Source organism: Lepidochelys olivacea (genome assembly GCF_965140295.1).
Source record: "Lepidochelys olivacea isolate rLepOli2 genome assembly, chromosome: 1".
Lineage (NCBI taxonomy): Eukaryota > Metazoa > Chordata > Testudines > Cheloniidae > Lepidochelys > Lepidochelys olivacea.
In genome coordinates this window covers 259,252,112-259,269,211 of record NC_140411.1, presented here as the reverse complement: position 1 = coordinate 259,269,211, position 17,100 = coordinate 259,252,112, and the positions used below count along the sequence as shown (strand labels likewise).

At 48.0% G+C, this 17,100-nt stretch overlaps 1 protein-coding gene across 1 annotated transcript; it reads right to left on the bottom strand.

Moving 5' to 3' along the window:
• Window positions 1-205: 205 nt before the first annotated feature.
• Window positions 206-13,926, bottom strand: GCAT (glycine C-acetyltransferase). Its single transcript, XM_084642365.1, has 9 exons — window positions 13,679-13,926; window positions 6,160-6,290; window positions 4,881-4,982; window positions 3,777-3,923; window positions 3,256-3,410; window positions 2,324-2,406; window positions 1,753-1,924; window positions 1,108-1,229; window positions 206-637 (listed from the first exon to the last, which is right to left on the bottom strand). Exons 1-9 carry the CDS (start codon window positions 13,875-13,877, stop codon window positions 486-488), a joined length of 1,263 nt encoding a protein of 420 aa, XP_084498491.1. The 5' UTR covers window positions 13,878-13,926; the 3' UTR covers window positions 206-485.
• Between the last annotated feature and the right edge of the window lie 3,174 nt (window positions 13,927-17,100).

Genomic DNA, 17,100 nt, shown 5'->3' with positions numbered 1-17,100 from the left:
CCGGCTTTCCAGCCCCTTTATGCCACTGGAGCTGTTTAGAGGGGCTAAGATGAACCATGCCCTTTAAGTGTACAATGATTACTAACAGCAGGCTCTAACCCCCCACAACTGTCCTCAGGGGACAACACCATTTCCCCCCCTCCAAGCTCCCCACCATGGCCCGCAGCAGCCGGAAGGAGGGGAAGAACAGACTGCAGGCCTGGGATGGGAGAATCACACCAAGATGCTTGATTGTGCGGATTTTATGTCTTGGTGGAATCTTTAATGTGTGTTGTAACATGAAGAGCCACCCCCAAACCATCGCCCCCCACCACTGTAAACGCTATGGTAGCGAATGCCTCCTAGAGACCAGGATCCATTTATCTTCAACATTCTACTATCTTCTGGGCATCACTCTGGTTATAGTTCTTCCCCAGGTTAGGCATAGTCTTGCTTGTGGAAAGGCTGGAAAAGGCCCCATCACATCCCCTGTGCCTGCTGGCTATTCAGGGCAATGCTCCATGTTTACGCCCCACCTCTGTGAAAGCCTCCACGCAGCGGTCGATGTCGTCCTCGCTGTGGACGGCTGAGATCTGCACCCGAATCCGTGCCTTCCCCTTGGGGACCACAGGGTAGCTGAAGCCGATGACATAAATGCCTGGTGATGAGAGTCATGTGCAAGGGGGAGGCAAACATTAATACTGGGGCTCCTTTACTGGTGGGAGGGGGTCTTCAGGGGTTTTAGCTCCTTTTCTCACTCCCCCCCGTCCCCCCGTAAGCAGGGATCAGATACTGCAGCACACAACTCCATGCTGGTACTGGAGAGGCACCCCCTACAGAGTTGCAAGGGAAGCAATGGGAAGGGCCAATGGTGTATGTGCTGCCCAGCAGAGTGGCAGGGTGGGGAAAATTTCTTCTCCAAAGCCCCTTAGCAAAGCAGAGGCAATGTAGCAGGGAATAACTAGAGCGGGGCACTTCCCCATTGCTGGAGGGGCTGAGGAGGTACAGAAAATCCCATACGGCTACCAGACATGGAGTAAGATAGCTACAGGGAAAGAGGATCAGAGGCCATCCCTTCATCTGCACATGACGCCACCACCTGACAGCCACAGCCCCCTCCAGGTTTACCTCTCTCCAGCATGTCATCAGCCATCACCGATGCTAGCCGGGCCTCGCCCAGCATCACAGGGCAGATGGGGTGATCATTCCCTGAGATGCTAAATCCAGCTGCAGCCATCTTGCTTCGGAACCTGCAGGGGGGGCAGGGGAGGGAAGAGGAGCACATCATCCCTGCTCGGGGAAGCCCTTCCCCTCAGCCATCAGCCCACTGCTCTGGCAGCTGTGTGGCTCTGCACCGTCCTGGCTCCTCCATGGCCAGGATCAAACGCCGCACCACCCAACCTGCGTGAGGAAGGGGCCGTTCCTCTGAGATCCCCTCCTATTTTCTGCCCACCTCAAAGGGCCCCTTGGCAGGCTCCGCTGTGCCACTCTGGCTATCATGGCGCCTTCTGCATCCAGACAGGCGCCTGGCATGTGGGGTCATGCTGGAGCTCGCACTAGGTAATCCCACGGCTGTGATATCACAGCCATCTCCATGGAAACCACAGGTGGTGCTATCAGCAGAGGACGGATAAAGAACCAGAAACAACTCACTCCTGAGCAGAAAGGAGTCTACTGGCCAAGGGAGTGAGATGGGCAGGGAAGTGACTGCATGGAGAAGGGGCTTGTTGGGGCTCTCCCCCTGAGACAGGATCCCAGGTCCTCAGCCCTCACCGCCTGGTCTTGGCCACCATGGACTGCGCAATAGCATTGCTCTCCATGAGCAGGTCCAGGGCCTTGGAGGCGCAGCCCACGACGGCGGGAGGCAGGCTGTTGGAGAAGAGGTATGGGCGGGAGCGCTGGCGCAGCAGGTCGATAAGGGCCTTGGGACCAGTCGTGTAGCCACCTGCAGGGGGAGGAGACAGAAACAGAGCGTCATTAGGGACAGGGGGAGGAAGAGCCAACAACAGGACCCTGGGAAATTCCCGCCCCTCCCAGTAACACAGGCAGCAGAGCCTGGGATCCCAGCTGGTTAGTTTCACTAATGGGTTCCCTCTTGGGTGCCCAGGTGTGACGTCTCCAAAGGAAGGTCAGAAGAGGGTGCACATGGCAGGGCTTGCTAGGCCCCCTTCACCCTTGCTGCAGTGACCCTCGTTGGGTCCAGGTCCTTCGGCTCCTGTCCACATCTTGGTGCTTTCCATCAGTTTTGTACTGTTAAAGGGAGGGGGGCAGAAGGGTTTCCGGGAGCTCCTGGGTACAGGGCCACGTAGAAAAGCCAAGGCCCCAGAAAGGGGAATATCTGAACCTGCTGCTCCTCCAAGTGCCTTCCCCAGCGTTGAGTTGACGATGTCCACTTGGTCCATTACTCCCAACAGTTCATCAGTACCCCTGCAAGGAGAGACCCCATCAGCCCTGGCTGCTCCGACCCGGGGGACTGGGCCGTGGCGGCTGTGGCCTGGCACCAGTTCACTGCCATTTTCTCTCCAGCGTGGCTCTGGTGTTTCCTAGTCCTGATGGAGTAGCCACGCCACCAGTGGCAGGTTAACCCAATGGGCATCACTACCTATTTGGATCCCCACTGCCAGCTTCTGTATCCAGTGCTAAAACGAAGGATACGCAGAACCAGGACGGTAGCTATGGGTGCAGGCTGTGAAATCCCAATGTGCTGTGCTGTGGGAGGCCTTGTCCATCCAGCAGTAGCATAAAGCAGCATGGTGCAGGCCAGGGAAGCATGCTGAGCCAGCCTGGCTGGCCTCCTCAGGGGAGTTCTCTCTCCAGATGGGGTGAGGTCGCCTCCTGCAGGAGGGAGCCAGCCCTGTTAGCAAAGGCAGCACTGGGGGCTTGGAGCGTAGGATCCTCATCTCTCCCCAGGGCAGGCTGCTCTTACTTCCTGCACCCAGCAAACCAGGGGTTTCATAAGTCAGAGCAGAGACGTGGCCCCTGAGTATGCTCCAAACAAATCCCCCGCCCACCTACACCCCAAGACTGAGAACGCTACCCCCAGAATCTGAGCCCACCCTGGTTATGCCACTCCCTGACACAAAGACAGGTGGAGAAAGGAAGGTGCTACCATCTCGTAAGGCTGGGGAGGGTCAGTGGCCAGGTGGGGATCCCTTCAAGGACTAGTGTCTCTAAGAATCCACAGCCCCACAAGGAAGAAACCCCATATTCACACCAGTGGCTGGTCTAGCCCCTGAGAGTAAGACATGGGACTAGCAGGAAGGCCTGGTCTCGTACCGCCCATTGGGCCCAAGGAAGCCAGTGGCATGGCATTCATCGATGAAGACGAGGGCCTGGTATTTCTGGGCCAGGCTGCAGATCTCCTTCAATGGAGCGATGTCACCATCCATGGAAAAGGCGCCATCGGTAGCCACCAGCCTCAGGCGGTGTTTCTGTGGAAGAGTGTGTGGCAGGTTGCAAGGGATCGTGGGTAAAGACAACTGCTTGAGCAAATCTCTTTGGGAAGTGGAAGGAAATGGAGACTGGGGTCTAGTACTCCCGGTACATGAATATATGGCCCCCATCCACCATCTCCCCTCCATCCATTCTTGAGCTCACATTGTGGCAGGCTTCCTCCCGCCAATGAGCAAAGGATTGGATTCTTGCTAGAGTCTAGCAAGGCTGCTTCGAGTGCTGGCCAAAGGGGGTTACTTCTCTAGAAGATGCAAGGTTATTCTCTGGGGGATGGACACCTTGCTCCTAGACTGGAAGTGGGTCACAGACTGAGTGTACTCCCAGGGCAGAGCACGTCTTTGTACCTGTGCGGCCTGCAGCTTGGCCTCTAGGTCCTGCATGTCCATGTGCTTGTAGCGGTATTTATTGGCCTTGCACAGGCGGATCCCGTCAATTATGGAGGCGTGATTCAGCTCATCCGACAGCACCGCGTCTTCTGGGGTCAGCAGTGCCTGCGGACAGCAAAACAATGGGCTGCGGTGGGTTACAGGGGGAGCGTCCTTGCTGGATACATGGGCAAAATTCTGTGTCATCACAGAACTCCTGGCTTGGCAGCATCACTAGCCGACCACCAGAATCCTCTGCACCCTATTGGTGGTCAGGCCACTCATGGAGTAGTGCCAGGGCACCATGTCCCTCCTCATGTCATGTGATACACCACTAAGACTTCTATCTCTCAGCTCCTTTTCCCTGCCATGGGGTTCCTCTCCCTTTGCATTCTTTGTGTGGTTTGTTCCATAAGCCACATCTCCACCAACCCTGCAGGATGTGCTGACTTCCTCTTCCAGGGCTGGGCCTAAGCTAGGGACAGTTGTCCCTTGCCCCACACTTTTGGGATCCTCGCCATCACCATACGTCCACAAGGGGCTACCCATCCTCCCCTGCAGGCCTCACCCACCCTTGCCAGTATGCATGAACCGCTTCCCCTACTTTTTAGGTGGAGTGGCTGCATCCATTTTGAATTCTCATATGAGCGGGTGCAGAGAGCTCAGGTTGGGGATGTTGGGGTCTTGCAGAAGGTGACCAACAGTGATGGGTCCCTCTGAGGAGACAGCTGGATGGGTTCCACTGCAGAGGCCTACCCAAAACCTAGGATTCGTTGTGATGGTCACCCCTACTAGGAAGGAGGAGATGAAGACTGACTAGAAAGCTCCATGGCACCTCCATGCCACCCCTTCCCTGTCTGAGAGCACTACCTCCATGATGCACTCAGCCCCCCGCCCCAGCAGCACACAGAGCCATTAGGCCTCCTCTCTGTCCCTGTCTCATCTCCCTTAACTTCAGCCTGCAACCCGCTGAGGGAAATTAGATCATCAGCAGAAGCAACCGCTTTGGGAGCTTGACTTGTTGCCTATGTGGTCCTTGCCCTTGCTGCCCCCTAAACAAAGCACAACACATGCGCTATGAACCTCAAAGATACCAGCATTGGCATCAAAGCAGCTGGCATACAGGATGGCATCTTCTCTCTGGTGGAAACGAGAGATCTTCTCCTCCAGGTTCTTGTGTATATTCTAGAGAGAGCCAAGACAGAGAGTGAGGGGTTTCAATTAACATGACCATTGCTCCAGCTAGAGTTCCCTGCTTGCCATGGTTTTCTGTCTGGGGTGCCTATTTTTCCCCAGATGAGTTTTCTCACCAAGGGACCTACATTGTGGGTCCCCCAAACCAATCACTGCAACCACAAGACTCCAAACCAACACGGACAGGTGACGTGCGCTGAGGCACTTCCCCATTTTTATCTGGGGCGTTGCCCCAAGATGTTTAAGTTCCACACAAAGGGCCCAGATCCTCAGCGGATGTAAACTGGGGTCGCTTCACTGATGCCATGGAAGCTACCTCAAGTTATTGTAGCTGCAGGTCTGGCCCTGGGAAATTTGGGGTGTTTATTTTAACACTAGAGATCCTCAGGGTTTGTTTTTTGGTTTTTTTTGTTTGTTTGTTTTTTTATACACAACCTTGGGGGTTTTTATTGGTTTAACGCAAAAGCCTACTCTATACCCTTACACTGAGTGCATGTAGGGGCGTGTCTGTGTGACCATGTGTATGGATAAGCATGCAGAGCTGTGTCTGTGTGGACATGCACGTGCCGATAAGTGTTTAGAGAAAGGGAAGCACATGAGCACCTGCCTGCACTGTTGTTATAGGTAACTATGGAGGCAAAGCTAAAGGTTTCTTTCCTCAGTGGTGGATATAGGATTGGTTTGGGGGAAAATCAAGATCCTGGGAAGAGATCGTGGAGAATGGTAGCTAACTAATATGCAAGAGAGAGTGGGAGTGAGGGCTTTGCCTTCTCCCAGGAGCTCATGTGGAGACCTGGTTATTTGTGGAAGGGTCAGGCTCACACAGACAGAGGCGGGGTGGGAGGGGCAGAGTGAGGAATAAAGGGAAGGGAGGGGGGACAGTACATTCATGGGGAGCAGGACAGGAGGAGAGAGAGATCAGATGGAGGAGGAAAGGAGAAACAAGTAGGGGAGAAGGGAAGGAAGAGGAGAGAAAAAGAGGGGCTAGAACAGAGAAGCCAGCCACCCAGCCAGCCAGGAGAGGCCAGCCCACACGACAGACCTAAAGCACCCTACTTGGTTCCACCTTGGAGCAGAGCAGCTTGGTGGCAGGCAGCACAACAGATGTTTGGGTTTTAGCCCAAGGAAAAGGTGAGTACTCCACTCCGGATCACGGCCCCACCCATACCTGCGTCCCACAGATGAAACGGACAGAGCTGAGGCCAGCTCCAAACTTCTCCAGGGCCTCTAGTCCAGAGCGGATCACCTCAGGGTGGCTGGAGAGCCCTAGGTAGTTATTGGCACAGAAATTCAGGATCCCTGCAAAGAGGAGGAGGGCAGGAAGGAGTGAGCAATTCCTACCCACCCCCTGATGCAGCAAGACAATAGGTTTCAGAGTAGCAGCCGTGTTAGTCTGTATCCGCAAAAAGAACAGGAGGACTTGTGGCACCTTAGAGAGACTACACAATTTATTTGCGCATAAGCTTTCATGAGCTACAGCTCACTTCATTGGATGCATGCAGTGGACTGAATAGACAATAGAGAAAACCTCAGCCAATAGCAGGAGTGAAGCGAACACACCAAAAGCAGCCAGGTATGTGCCCGGAACCATGGAAACATTCCTGTGTCACACATTCCCAGCCTGCCCCCCTAGGCCGATTACTGGGCAAAAGTAGATAAGTCCAATTGCTTCACAATGACCCATCACTAAGACAGCTTAGTCGGTTTCCCCTCTCTCTCTCCTCACATAAGCACAGGCATGGCAAGGAGGATCCTTCTATCTGGGATCTCCATCCAGTGGGAAACAGGCTGCCTGTTGCTTCAGAAGATGTTCAGGTAAATAGGCAGGCCAAGTTTCCAGTTGTTAAATTCAGGTTCCCAAAAAGGGTGATTCAAGGACAGTGCTAAAACCCTGGCTTTTTCTGGTCACTTTGTTTTTTGAATATAGGATGAAAATCTGAAAATGCAGATAAAAATAGGCAAACCAATTCTCAGATGACAACGTGAGCAAGTATCACCTCTTCCAGGCCCTAAATAGAAAACCAATGTCACAACTGAGTCCTGCTCTCTGAACAGACTCCAGTCAGTTGTGACTGGCTCCCAACCACAAATCCCATGTGCTGCTAAGCTCCCTGGCCCTGGGGAGTGACCGGTCACTCAATAGTCCTACCACTAGGTCTTTAAGACATACTCCCGGGTGCAGGCCCTACATCTGACACCCTTCGTGGGCACTGAGATTCCACAGTCCAGCCGCCTCAGAGCCGGGAACTAGTGCCCCAGCCCCAGAGCCCCCAGTAGCTTAGACACAGTCCCCAGAGCCCATCTGGGTGTGGGATCGCTGGTTTTTTCTAGTTAACCCCTCCCGGGACAACAGGGCAGCAAAGCAAGGACACACAGGCTTAGCAAAGGAATTTCTCACACACACTTTATTCTTAAAAAGCTCAAGAGCGTTACAGATCTATGGAAAACAACAAACTTCGGACACAGCCTCCTCAGTGTCCTCTCCCCCTGGTGAGTCCTGGGTTTGGTTCAAGTCCTTTAGGGGAAGCCAAGCTCCTCCTGTCTCCACTCCTTCCCGCTGTTCCTGGCAATGACTCAGACGGCATGTCTTAAGACAGCCTCTGACACCTTTTCTGTGCCTGCTCTTCCTCTGGAGACTTGTCCAACACCTACCACCAGCTTTCAGGCAGGGAGTCAGTCAACAGTATTGGACCTGCCAGTAGAACCCCTGTTGCTCCAGGAGTGCATTGCTGTGCTCTGTCCCAGCTTTTCAGACAGTTTCTGGACGGACATGGGGTCAAAGTCCTGCTAGAGGCTGACTGCTCCAAGCCATACTGAAGATTACATTTGAAATGAAGGTTGAAATACAACAGGTGTTCACAAAACCAAAATGGGATTCTGAAACCGACACTGACAACTCCCCTTCAACCGTCACCATCAGGGAGCTCCCAGCCACAAAGGACTGGGAGCTGATAAGGACCAATGCTTATTATTTCCGTTTAACATTTATACCATGGTAGAAGCCAAGGGCCTCAGTCAGTATCAGAATCCTATCGTGCTGGGTAGGTGCTGTGTACACACACACACACACACACACACACACAGAAACAGTCCTGGCCCAAAGAGCTTTCCATCCAAATAAACCATAATTATGGCCAGTCAACGCAGACGGGATCAAACCATCTTTAAAAAACAAAAACAAAAAACACCTTTCATGTTCATTAAATTACAAAAAAGGGTGTTTGTTTGTTTGAAATCTGTAGAAATCTAGCAAAATTAGGCCCTGACCACACTGGCTTGCCAAACCATGACCCCATATCCTGCAAATACTTATGCACATGCTTATCCTTACTCACATGAGTAATCCCATTGAACCCAATGAGATCACTCGCATGCTTAAATTAAAGCATCTGCATATGTTTGCAGGATCAGGGTCATCCTAGGCCCTTAAAAAACAGATTAGCAACAAGCATGTTTAAACACAGTTTCTTAATTCTGTTTGAAGAACAGAGTCACAGCCTAAGGGCCTAAAATACACTACAAGCGCCTCAGTGTCAGAGGACTGAGCTGCAATACGCTATCTCAAGACACAGTAAAAAGTTGGTTCTCTCTTGTAGACAGGTCCTTACCTATGCATTAACCATATCGGGGGCATCAGGAAGTCAGCTTCCCCAGTTCTGTTTGTTTGGTTTTTCTGTTGTGATTTAGTATAAATGGGCTGAAATATTGCCAGAGATCGGTACTTGTCTAGACAGTGATATGCAGTCACAGACACAAATCATCAACAGCCAGGTGTGAGTTAAGCTTTTTATAGAACAGGAATATTACGTTTCTAGAATATATCTCAGAGTGATACAACCAAACAGCTCATGGAAGGTGGTGGTTGGCCATGTGAGTGGCTTAGGTTTTTTAAGTGGGTTTTGAAATTTATATATGGTGGGGTAGAAATTCTGTGTTTTCTCCATGGGTTTAGTCAAAAAACTAAAGCTCTTACTCTCAATGTACAGGGCCAATTTTTATTATTTGTATTACAATAGTGACCCAACTGTGACTGGGGCTCCATTGGGCTGGGCATCATAACAAAACATAGCAAGAGACAGAGAAAGCATGGGAGAAAGGCAACATTATTCCCATTTGACAGATGGGGAAACTGAGGTAGAGATTCACAATGCTGAGGCCAGAAGGGACCACTGTGATCGTCTATCTGACCTCCTGCATAACACAGGACTTCCCTAAATTAATTCCTATTTAGATTAGAGCAGGTCTTATAGAAAAAAAAAATCCAATCTTGATTTTAAAATTTCCTGTGATGAAGAATCCACCATTACCTTTGGTAATTTGTTCCCATTATTAATTACCCCCACTGTTAAAAAGGTGCACCACACACTGGAAGGAAAAAACAAACAAACAGAAAGTTACTTGGAAATGATGCAAGAAATCCAAAACAACTATCAAAAAAAAACAACAACCTGAGGACAGCCACCCAACACAAAAACAAAAAGTGGAACCAACTACAACTACCCCACAACCCACAGAACAACAGTGACCCAGAACACCTCCGGGAGAAACCATGGCACCAGTACCTACCACATGGACATTACACGACACCCAAATGTCATCAATTTATCAAGACTACTCCTCACTGGAGATGAATTATCTGTACGCTCCAAGGAGCTAAACTTCTGTCCCACCACAGAACCTGATGCCGTACTAACATGTGGAAAACTAGAACAATTCTTCCACTGCCTCCGCCTCAAAGAATTATTTCACAATGACACCACTCACAATTACCACGTCCCCACCAGCAATCATAAGAAAAAAGAATCCTCAGATTGGATACCACAGAGTGGATGAAACCACACCCATGATTACATTGATTGCTTCAGGGGAAAATATTGACTGAGAAATCCTTAACAAACATCACATCCACCATAATCTATCCACCACTGAGAGGACAGCCATACAGTCCTGAAATCTAACCACCAGATAGTTATCAAACCAAAGTCAAAGGGAGTGCCACTGTAGTCCTCAACTATGATGACTATGTTAATGAGGCCAACTGACAACTCTCTGACACCACCTACTATAAAGAACTCAAAAAAGACCCCACACCACAATTTACCCAGGAATTTAGGAATATCATCAAATCCTTCTCCAAACAACTCCAAGAGAAACTCTATAAACTCATCCCCCATGAACCCATGCCAGGCACCTTCTACATGCTTCCCAAGCTACACAAACAAAGGAACCCAGGTCAACCCATCATATCTGACCACAGCACTCTTACTGAAGGAATATTGGGACTCATAGAAACCATCGTCAAACCACTCACCGCACAAAGGCCCAATTTCCTCCAGGACACAACCGATTTCCTCCACAAGCTCTGTAACATTAACAACCTCCCTTGGAACACCATCCTCACCACCATGCATGTCACTTCCCCATACAACAACAACCCTAACAATGACGACATGGCTGCCTGCCTCAAATATTTACAAGACAACGGACAAACCTCAGATATCCTCCCCAAACGCTCTCCCAACTCATCCATTACATCCTCACCCAAAACAATTTTACATTCAACAAAAACCTTGTCTAAACCATGGGAACAGCCCTGGTTACTAGGATGGCTCCCCAATATGCCAATAGCTTTGTTGGCTACCTTGAAGAATTTCTGGACAAGTGCACCACAAAACCAATTATATATCTGAGATACATTGATATTTTCATCCTCTGGACAGAAGGCTTAAACTCCCTCACAGATTTCCACCACAACTTCAAAAACCACTATCTGTCCATTAAACTCTCTCTGGAACACTCCCACAGTAGCATCAACTTCCTGGACACCCAATCAGCTTCAGCAATGGAACCCTACAGACAACTATATACAAGAAACTGACGGATCGCCACACCTACCTTCACAGATCCAATAACCACCCCTAACACACCAAGAAATCTGTTATCTATAGGCAGGCACTCAGGTACCACAGAATATGGTCAGAGGAGAAAATCTGAGATATACACATTAACACACTCAAAACCAACTTCACCAAACAAGGACACTCCAGAGAAGTAGATCGCTTCATGGAACAGGCCACCAAAATACCCCAAGAGAACCTGCTTTGATACAGAAATAAATCCCCTTCACCCCACGCTGGAACCCATATGGGGTTTCATCAAACAACTACAATCCATACGGAGTGGAGACCTCATCCTGAAAAAAAAAAAAAAAATCTTTCCTGATGCCTCACTTCTGGCCTTCAAACAGCCTCCCCCAGCTCATCATCAGAAGCAAGCTTCCCACAAATCAAAACACACCAACTCAAAGCAGCACTGGACCGTGCCAGAACAACAAATGCAAACCTGCAGACATATCTCCACTACTATAATGATCAACATCCCCTACAACACACCTTTCGAAAACCATACATCCTACACATGCCTATCACATGTGGCGTACCGCAATCAGTGCACTAAATTCCCCAGTAACAACGATGTGTGTGAAACCAGACAACCATTACGGTTTCAAATGAACTCACACAGGAAAATGATAAAAGACAAAAATAGCCTATCGCCTGTGGGTGAACACTTTTCACTCTCTCCCAGTGCCACACCACGACCGCACAAGCGCTGCGTTGCCAGTGTAGACTAGCCCTTAGAGCGTCTTCACCCTACAGCAGGGCAGCTGCTTCTCTGCAGGTTTAGGCCTGCCCTTAGCTGTGACGCTCAGAGTACCTTTCCCAGCCCTGAAGAGCTCTGTGGGACTTGAAAGCTTGTCTCTCCCCAACAGAAGTTGGTCCAATAAAAGCTATGACCTCACCCACCTGGTCTCCACCTTATTTCAAGTCTGAAGAGACAGAGAGTCAGGCTATGTCTACACTAGTACTTTTGTTGGAAAAACTTTTGTCTGTCAGGGGTGTGAAAAAAAAACCCCAACATCTTTGAGTGAGATAAGTTACACTGACAGAAGCGCGAGTGTACTACGTCAGCAGAAGACACAGCTACTGCCGCTCGCGGGGGGGTGGTTTAATTATGCCGACAGGAGAGCTGTGCCACTGTAAGGTCTCTAGCGTAGACATAGCCTTAGGCTTTTAACGACACGGCTTTTAACAACATGGCTGTGTCGCTACAGCCGTGCCACTAAAAGTCGCACAGCGTAGCCACTGTTTGTTGTCTCTCCTGCCAACAAAAAACTTCCACCCCCAATGAGCGGCATTTGCGTTGTTGGCAGGAGCGCACTGTTCACACTGGCGCTTGTCGTTGGCAAAACTTTTGTCTTTTGGGGGGATTGAGGGGGTGTGGTAACACCTCTGAAAGACAAAAGTTTTGTCGTTCAATTGCCAGTGTAGACATAGCACAAGTGACTTGCCTGAGGTCATGCAAGAAATCTGCTGAAGAGTGAAGAACTCATCTTCCAAGTCCCAGTCCAGTGCTCATAAATACTACTGCCTTGCATTTATCACCCAAAAAACCTTAAAAAGAAGGAACAAATTCATTCCTAAGCGCTGCAGTGATCACTCTGCTTCTTGAAGTGAGAGTTTTGATTGCCTTATTTTAGCTGGCATAAACACAAACATTATTATTGGTCATAAAATCATCCAGCTCTTTTTTAAATACTCCAGATGCAGTATTTGACTCCGTGACTTCCTGTAGCAAGGATTCCACAGGCTGGATTACACACAGCAAGAAGCAGTATTTCCTTTGACTGGCTTTAAATTTACTTGCCATTAACTTAATCAAGTGATCCCTTGTTCTCATATTATGGGACTGCATAAGAGGGAAGGATCTGACCATCTTTCACTATAGTCCTCATAATAATAAATCTGTCCGTTATAGGCATCGAGGCAGGTCAAATTAGGCCCAAAATGTATTTTTTACGAACAAACAAAAATAAAATTATGTTTTAGAAAAATGGACACCCACGGAATTGGGTTTTGTTTTTTAATTAAAAGAGAAAGTTTTCAAATAAAAAACACAAAAACAAACAAAAAGCCCCATACTATCTTCACAAACTGCCTTGCCACATTGTGCTTGTGCAGAACCCAAAAGATATATTGACTAGAAACAAAACTGAAAATGGCTAATATAACATCATTGTCCAAGGTGAGAGAAATACAAAAAATAAACAGTGTATAAACAATGTCCATTAAACTGGATGTTCAATAGTCTTTGTTTTACATTTTAAAAAAATATTATTTTAGCCTGACAATGCTTAAATCTTCTCGAACACTTCTCCCACCTAAATTAAACAATCCTTCGTTCTGTAATCTTTTGGTGTATGTAATTTCTACCCAGGACCTATCGATCTTCATTGCCCTTGATTCAATAATCTCAGCTACCCCTTTTGTAATCTGAAAACACACTGCTCTAAAGCGGGGGTTTCCTGAAATAATACTGTATTTTCCATGTCTTTTATAAAACACAATAATCATGTTCATGTTTTTACTGCATGTGCCTCCACGGTTCTCTCTCCAGTTCTCTCTCCCCTTCCCGACCATTAGCACATGGGTGAGTCAGGCTGTTTTGGTTTATATTCATTATCTGATGAATATCAAAGCTGAATTTCGTGGGCCACAGGGCTGCACTCTCCCCTATATAGTCTTAAATTCGTCTGGAGTTTCTTATAATCCTCTGCCCCGTGGGTCTCTCCTCTCCCACTGCCTAGCCAGCACCGGAGACGCGTTACATTTCGTTGATGCAATACCCACCTCCTCTGCTGCCTTCTACGTGGATATGTGGCCCTTGTTTTGATGTTATAACCCTCTCACTCTTCCAGGTACCAGCGCCTCGGATGCTCTCCAGCTCAGCCTCCAGGACGTGGCTGAGTTGGGCCAGGGCAGCCCTCGCCCTGTAGGCCCTGCACCGCCCCGGGGAGAGGGGGGAGCTCAGGAGACGGCGGCCCCACATTCCCCCAGCTCCGCGACACCGAGGCAAGGCAAGCGGCAAAGAGCCTGGGAAGGAAACATACGGCGGAGGCGGAACCCGAACCAGCCAATCAGAAGGCGCACCAGCCAGCGACGGCGTTTATTTAAGGGGCCAGGGCCCACAGCCTGGACTAGGGGTGTGGGGGAAGCTGGAGCCCGAGCCCGCGACCCCGGCCCTAGGGTTGAGGGGCCCTGACCCAGCCCTGCCTGGGTCTCGTAACTGTAAGAACAAGTGGGTGCTACAGGGGAGGACTGAGGTACATGGGGGACCCCAGGCCAAGAGCAGAGTGTAGGGACAGAGGGATGGGGTTGTCCAAGGGGAATGGGAAAGCCGGAGCTGCTGCAGGTCATGACTGAATCCAGGCAGGGGCAGGTTTAAGGGTCAGAGTTTGGTCAGCAAATCCGCTGCCTGGGGTTCAATGGTCACGTCGCCTTAGGCTTATTTAAACATGAAGAGGAAAAAAACAAAACACACACAAACACCCCAATCAAAAATCACAGGCCTAAACAAAAGTGGACTCTAACTGTGCTGGCTTGCATTTCCATGTATTGGAACCTCCCACCACAGCAACATGTTTCCTTGGCAAAGTGCTCTATGATTCTGTCCAGCTCCAACCTTGCGATCTCATCTTTCTCTGTTTTAAGGAGAGCAAGGTCACACCGCCCTGTCTGTAATAGTGTTGAACACATATAGTTTTTGACACATCCTAATGTGCTTTTCGCACATTCATCACCAGCCACTTGGTAGGGTGAGAAAGATTCAACACATTTCCATTTCTGGTAAGGTAAAACATCATCAAGAGAGCTTGACACTATGAAATTCAAGTAGCTCTGGACTCCAACTGACAAATTGAACACCTCTATGTCTTTTGTAAAATAATACCTCTTGAAAGACATAATCTTGTGAATTCCTCTGAGTTTAAGAACTTCCTCCTTTGACTTTTCTAAAGTTATTCTGAAGTTGTCTGGGATGGAGGAAACCAGATAGAATAACGACCTCTTCATATCTCTCACACTGAGATTTTAGTTCCCCAATCATATTGTCTAAGACGTCAAATATTTCCTTTGATAGTTATCTTTTGCTTCTAACACAGAATCATGTGCAAATTCATCATCCCGGCGGTGTACATGTCTCTTCCTGTGACTTGAATAGTTTGCACTTTCAAAACCTATTGCTTCTTACCTGTTGTGAGATTCTTTTATAATTTCCTCACACTTTTCTTCAGATCTGAATTTGCATAGCTCATTCACTGTGCTCTCAAATATCCAGAGCACTTGAAACAGATCAATTTTCTTTGACCAAAGGACTCCAGAGACTGCAGCCACCGTGACTAAGATCCTAGGCCACTATAACAGGTAGAGGTAGAACATCCAACCCATCAAAGACAGGTTGCTTTTTGCTCAACATATGTCTCACAACTCTTGCATTCAATAACAATTCCATCTTCTAGGCATTCAATTATACTCTGAAAATTTACTATCATTGCCTCAGTGGCTTTCATTCACACTGCCCATCTAGTCTTGCAGAGTACCTTTAAATTTAAAGGACTCCTTTGTTCTTCAGAAGCCTGTCCAATTTCATCTGTTGCATCAATCCTTCCAACTTCTTCAGTGCACCATCAAGTTCCTCTTCTCTTTGCAAAACTGTACTCTCTCAAGTAAGAGTTTGAAGATACAGATTATTTTTAGACTTAATCTTTAGTTTTTCCAATCAATGATTAGAGTTCGCAAAACATTTATATATTTCCTGCAAAGTTGTGAAAACCTTCAGGGCCAGACTGGCCTTAACTTCAGCAGCATGCACCAAAACTAGGTTAATCTGATGTGCTGGACAATGGATGTATGGTGCATACACGTTGTCTCCCTTTCCTGAAAGCTATTCTCTCATTTTTGCTTGCAAACTTCCATGATCCCCAGCCATAACATTGGTCCCATCATATCACTGTCCAGACATATATTTGGGTTGTAATCCATAACTGCAGAATAAAACATTAGTTAACTGGTCATACAAGGATGCAGCATCTGTCTCATTGCCACAAAACTAACAAAGTGATATTTTATAGCTACTTTTCCTTTGGTATGCTCAATACCAACACAACGAAGCAAAATGGCTATTTGATCAACATGGCTAATATCCGTGGTTGCATCTGCAGTGACAGTAACAAAAACTTAGCTTATTTGTAGCTATTAAACATGCACCTCCTGGTTTCTGATGCCAAAAGACTCATAAGTTCATCAGTAATTGTCTTGCTCAAGTACTGTATTTGGTTCTCTTGGTGTCACTGATATGTTGGGCAAAAGCTGTATTATGTCTGGCAAGTAGCTTAATTATGCTCAAGTACATATCACAACTGTTGCTGTCCAACACTTCACAGTGGCTATGGAAGGAGAGATGTAAACTAGCTAAAATTTTGACCGTGTCAAGCAATATTTTTAGTATTTCTTGCCATTTCCTAATATTTTCAGCTGCTTGTTTATGAAAACAAGCATTGATACTATGACCCTTTGTGAACTGTAGAGCTGCTATATGACTGCTTATGTTGTTTGCTCCTCCCATTAAGAGACGTTGATGTTAACATATTCTTCCCGTCATTTGAAAATCTATTACCCACATTGATTTGTGAGTGTCTGTATTCCTGGACAACCAACAAATGTGACAGTATGCATAATCGGAAAGATATGGGTATGTTAGGCAGTTGGCATGCAAATCTACATGCAGTGCATTTTTCATTCTGTAAAATGAAAAGGAAAAATGGTAGTTCGTCGGGAAAAATGGAAACTGTCCAGTTGGTATATCACTTCCAGTGGACTGGCAAGAATCAATACATGAAGCATACGCAATAGGGCAGGTGATAATACTGAATCTGGAAAGTGACTTTTATCAGATGGGAACTTCAAACCTATTTCAGCAGGAAGACAGCTTTGACCTGCTTCATTGCTGACATGCTCATCTGCATGATCTTTGGTTTGGTTTTTTTGTTTTAAGATAATCTGTGGTATCTTTGGCTTTATTGGTTTGTAGCTCATCGTACAGGATCTTCAGTTGCGCTGGTTCCAAGCAGAGTGTCTCTGGAAATATCATCAGCTCCTTACCACTAGAGGTGCAACTTCCGTGGTACCGCACTACTCGTTTTCCTGACTTAAACCTTGCCACAATGACAGGTTCATACTTGCTGAATTGATATGCAGGTCCTGACTTTCTACTT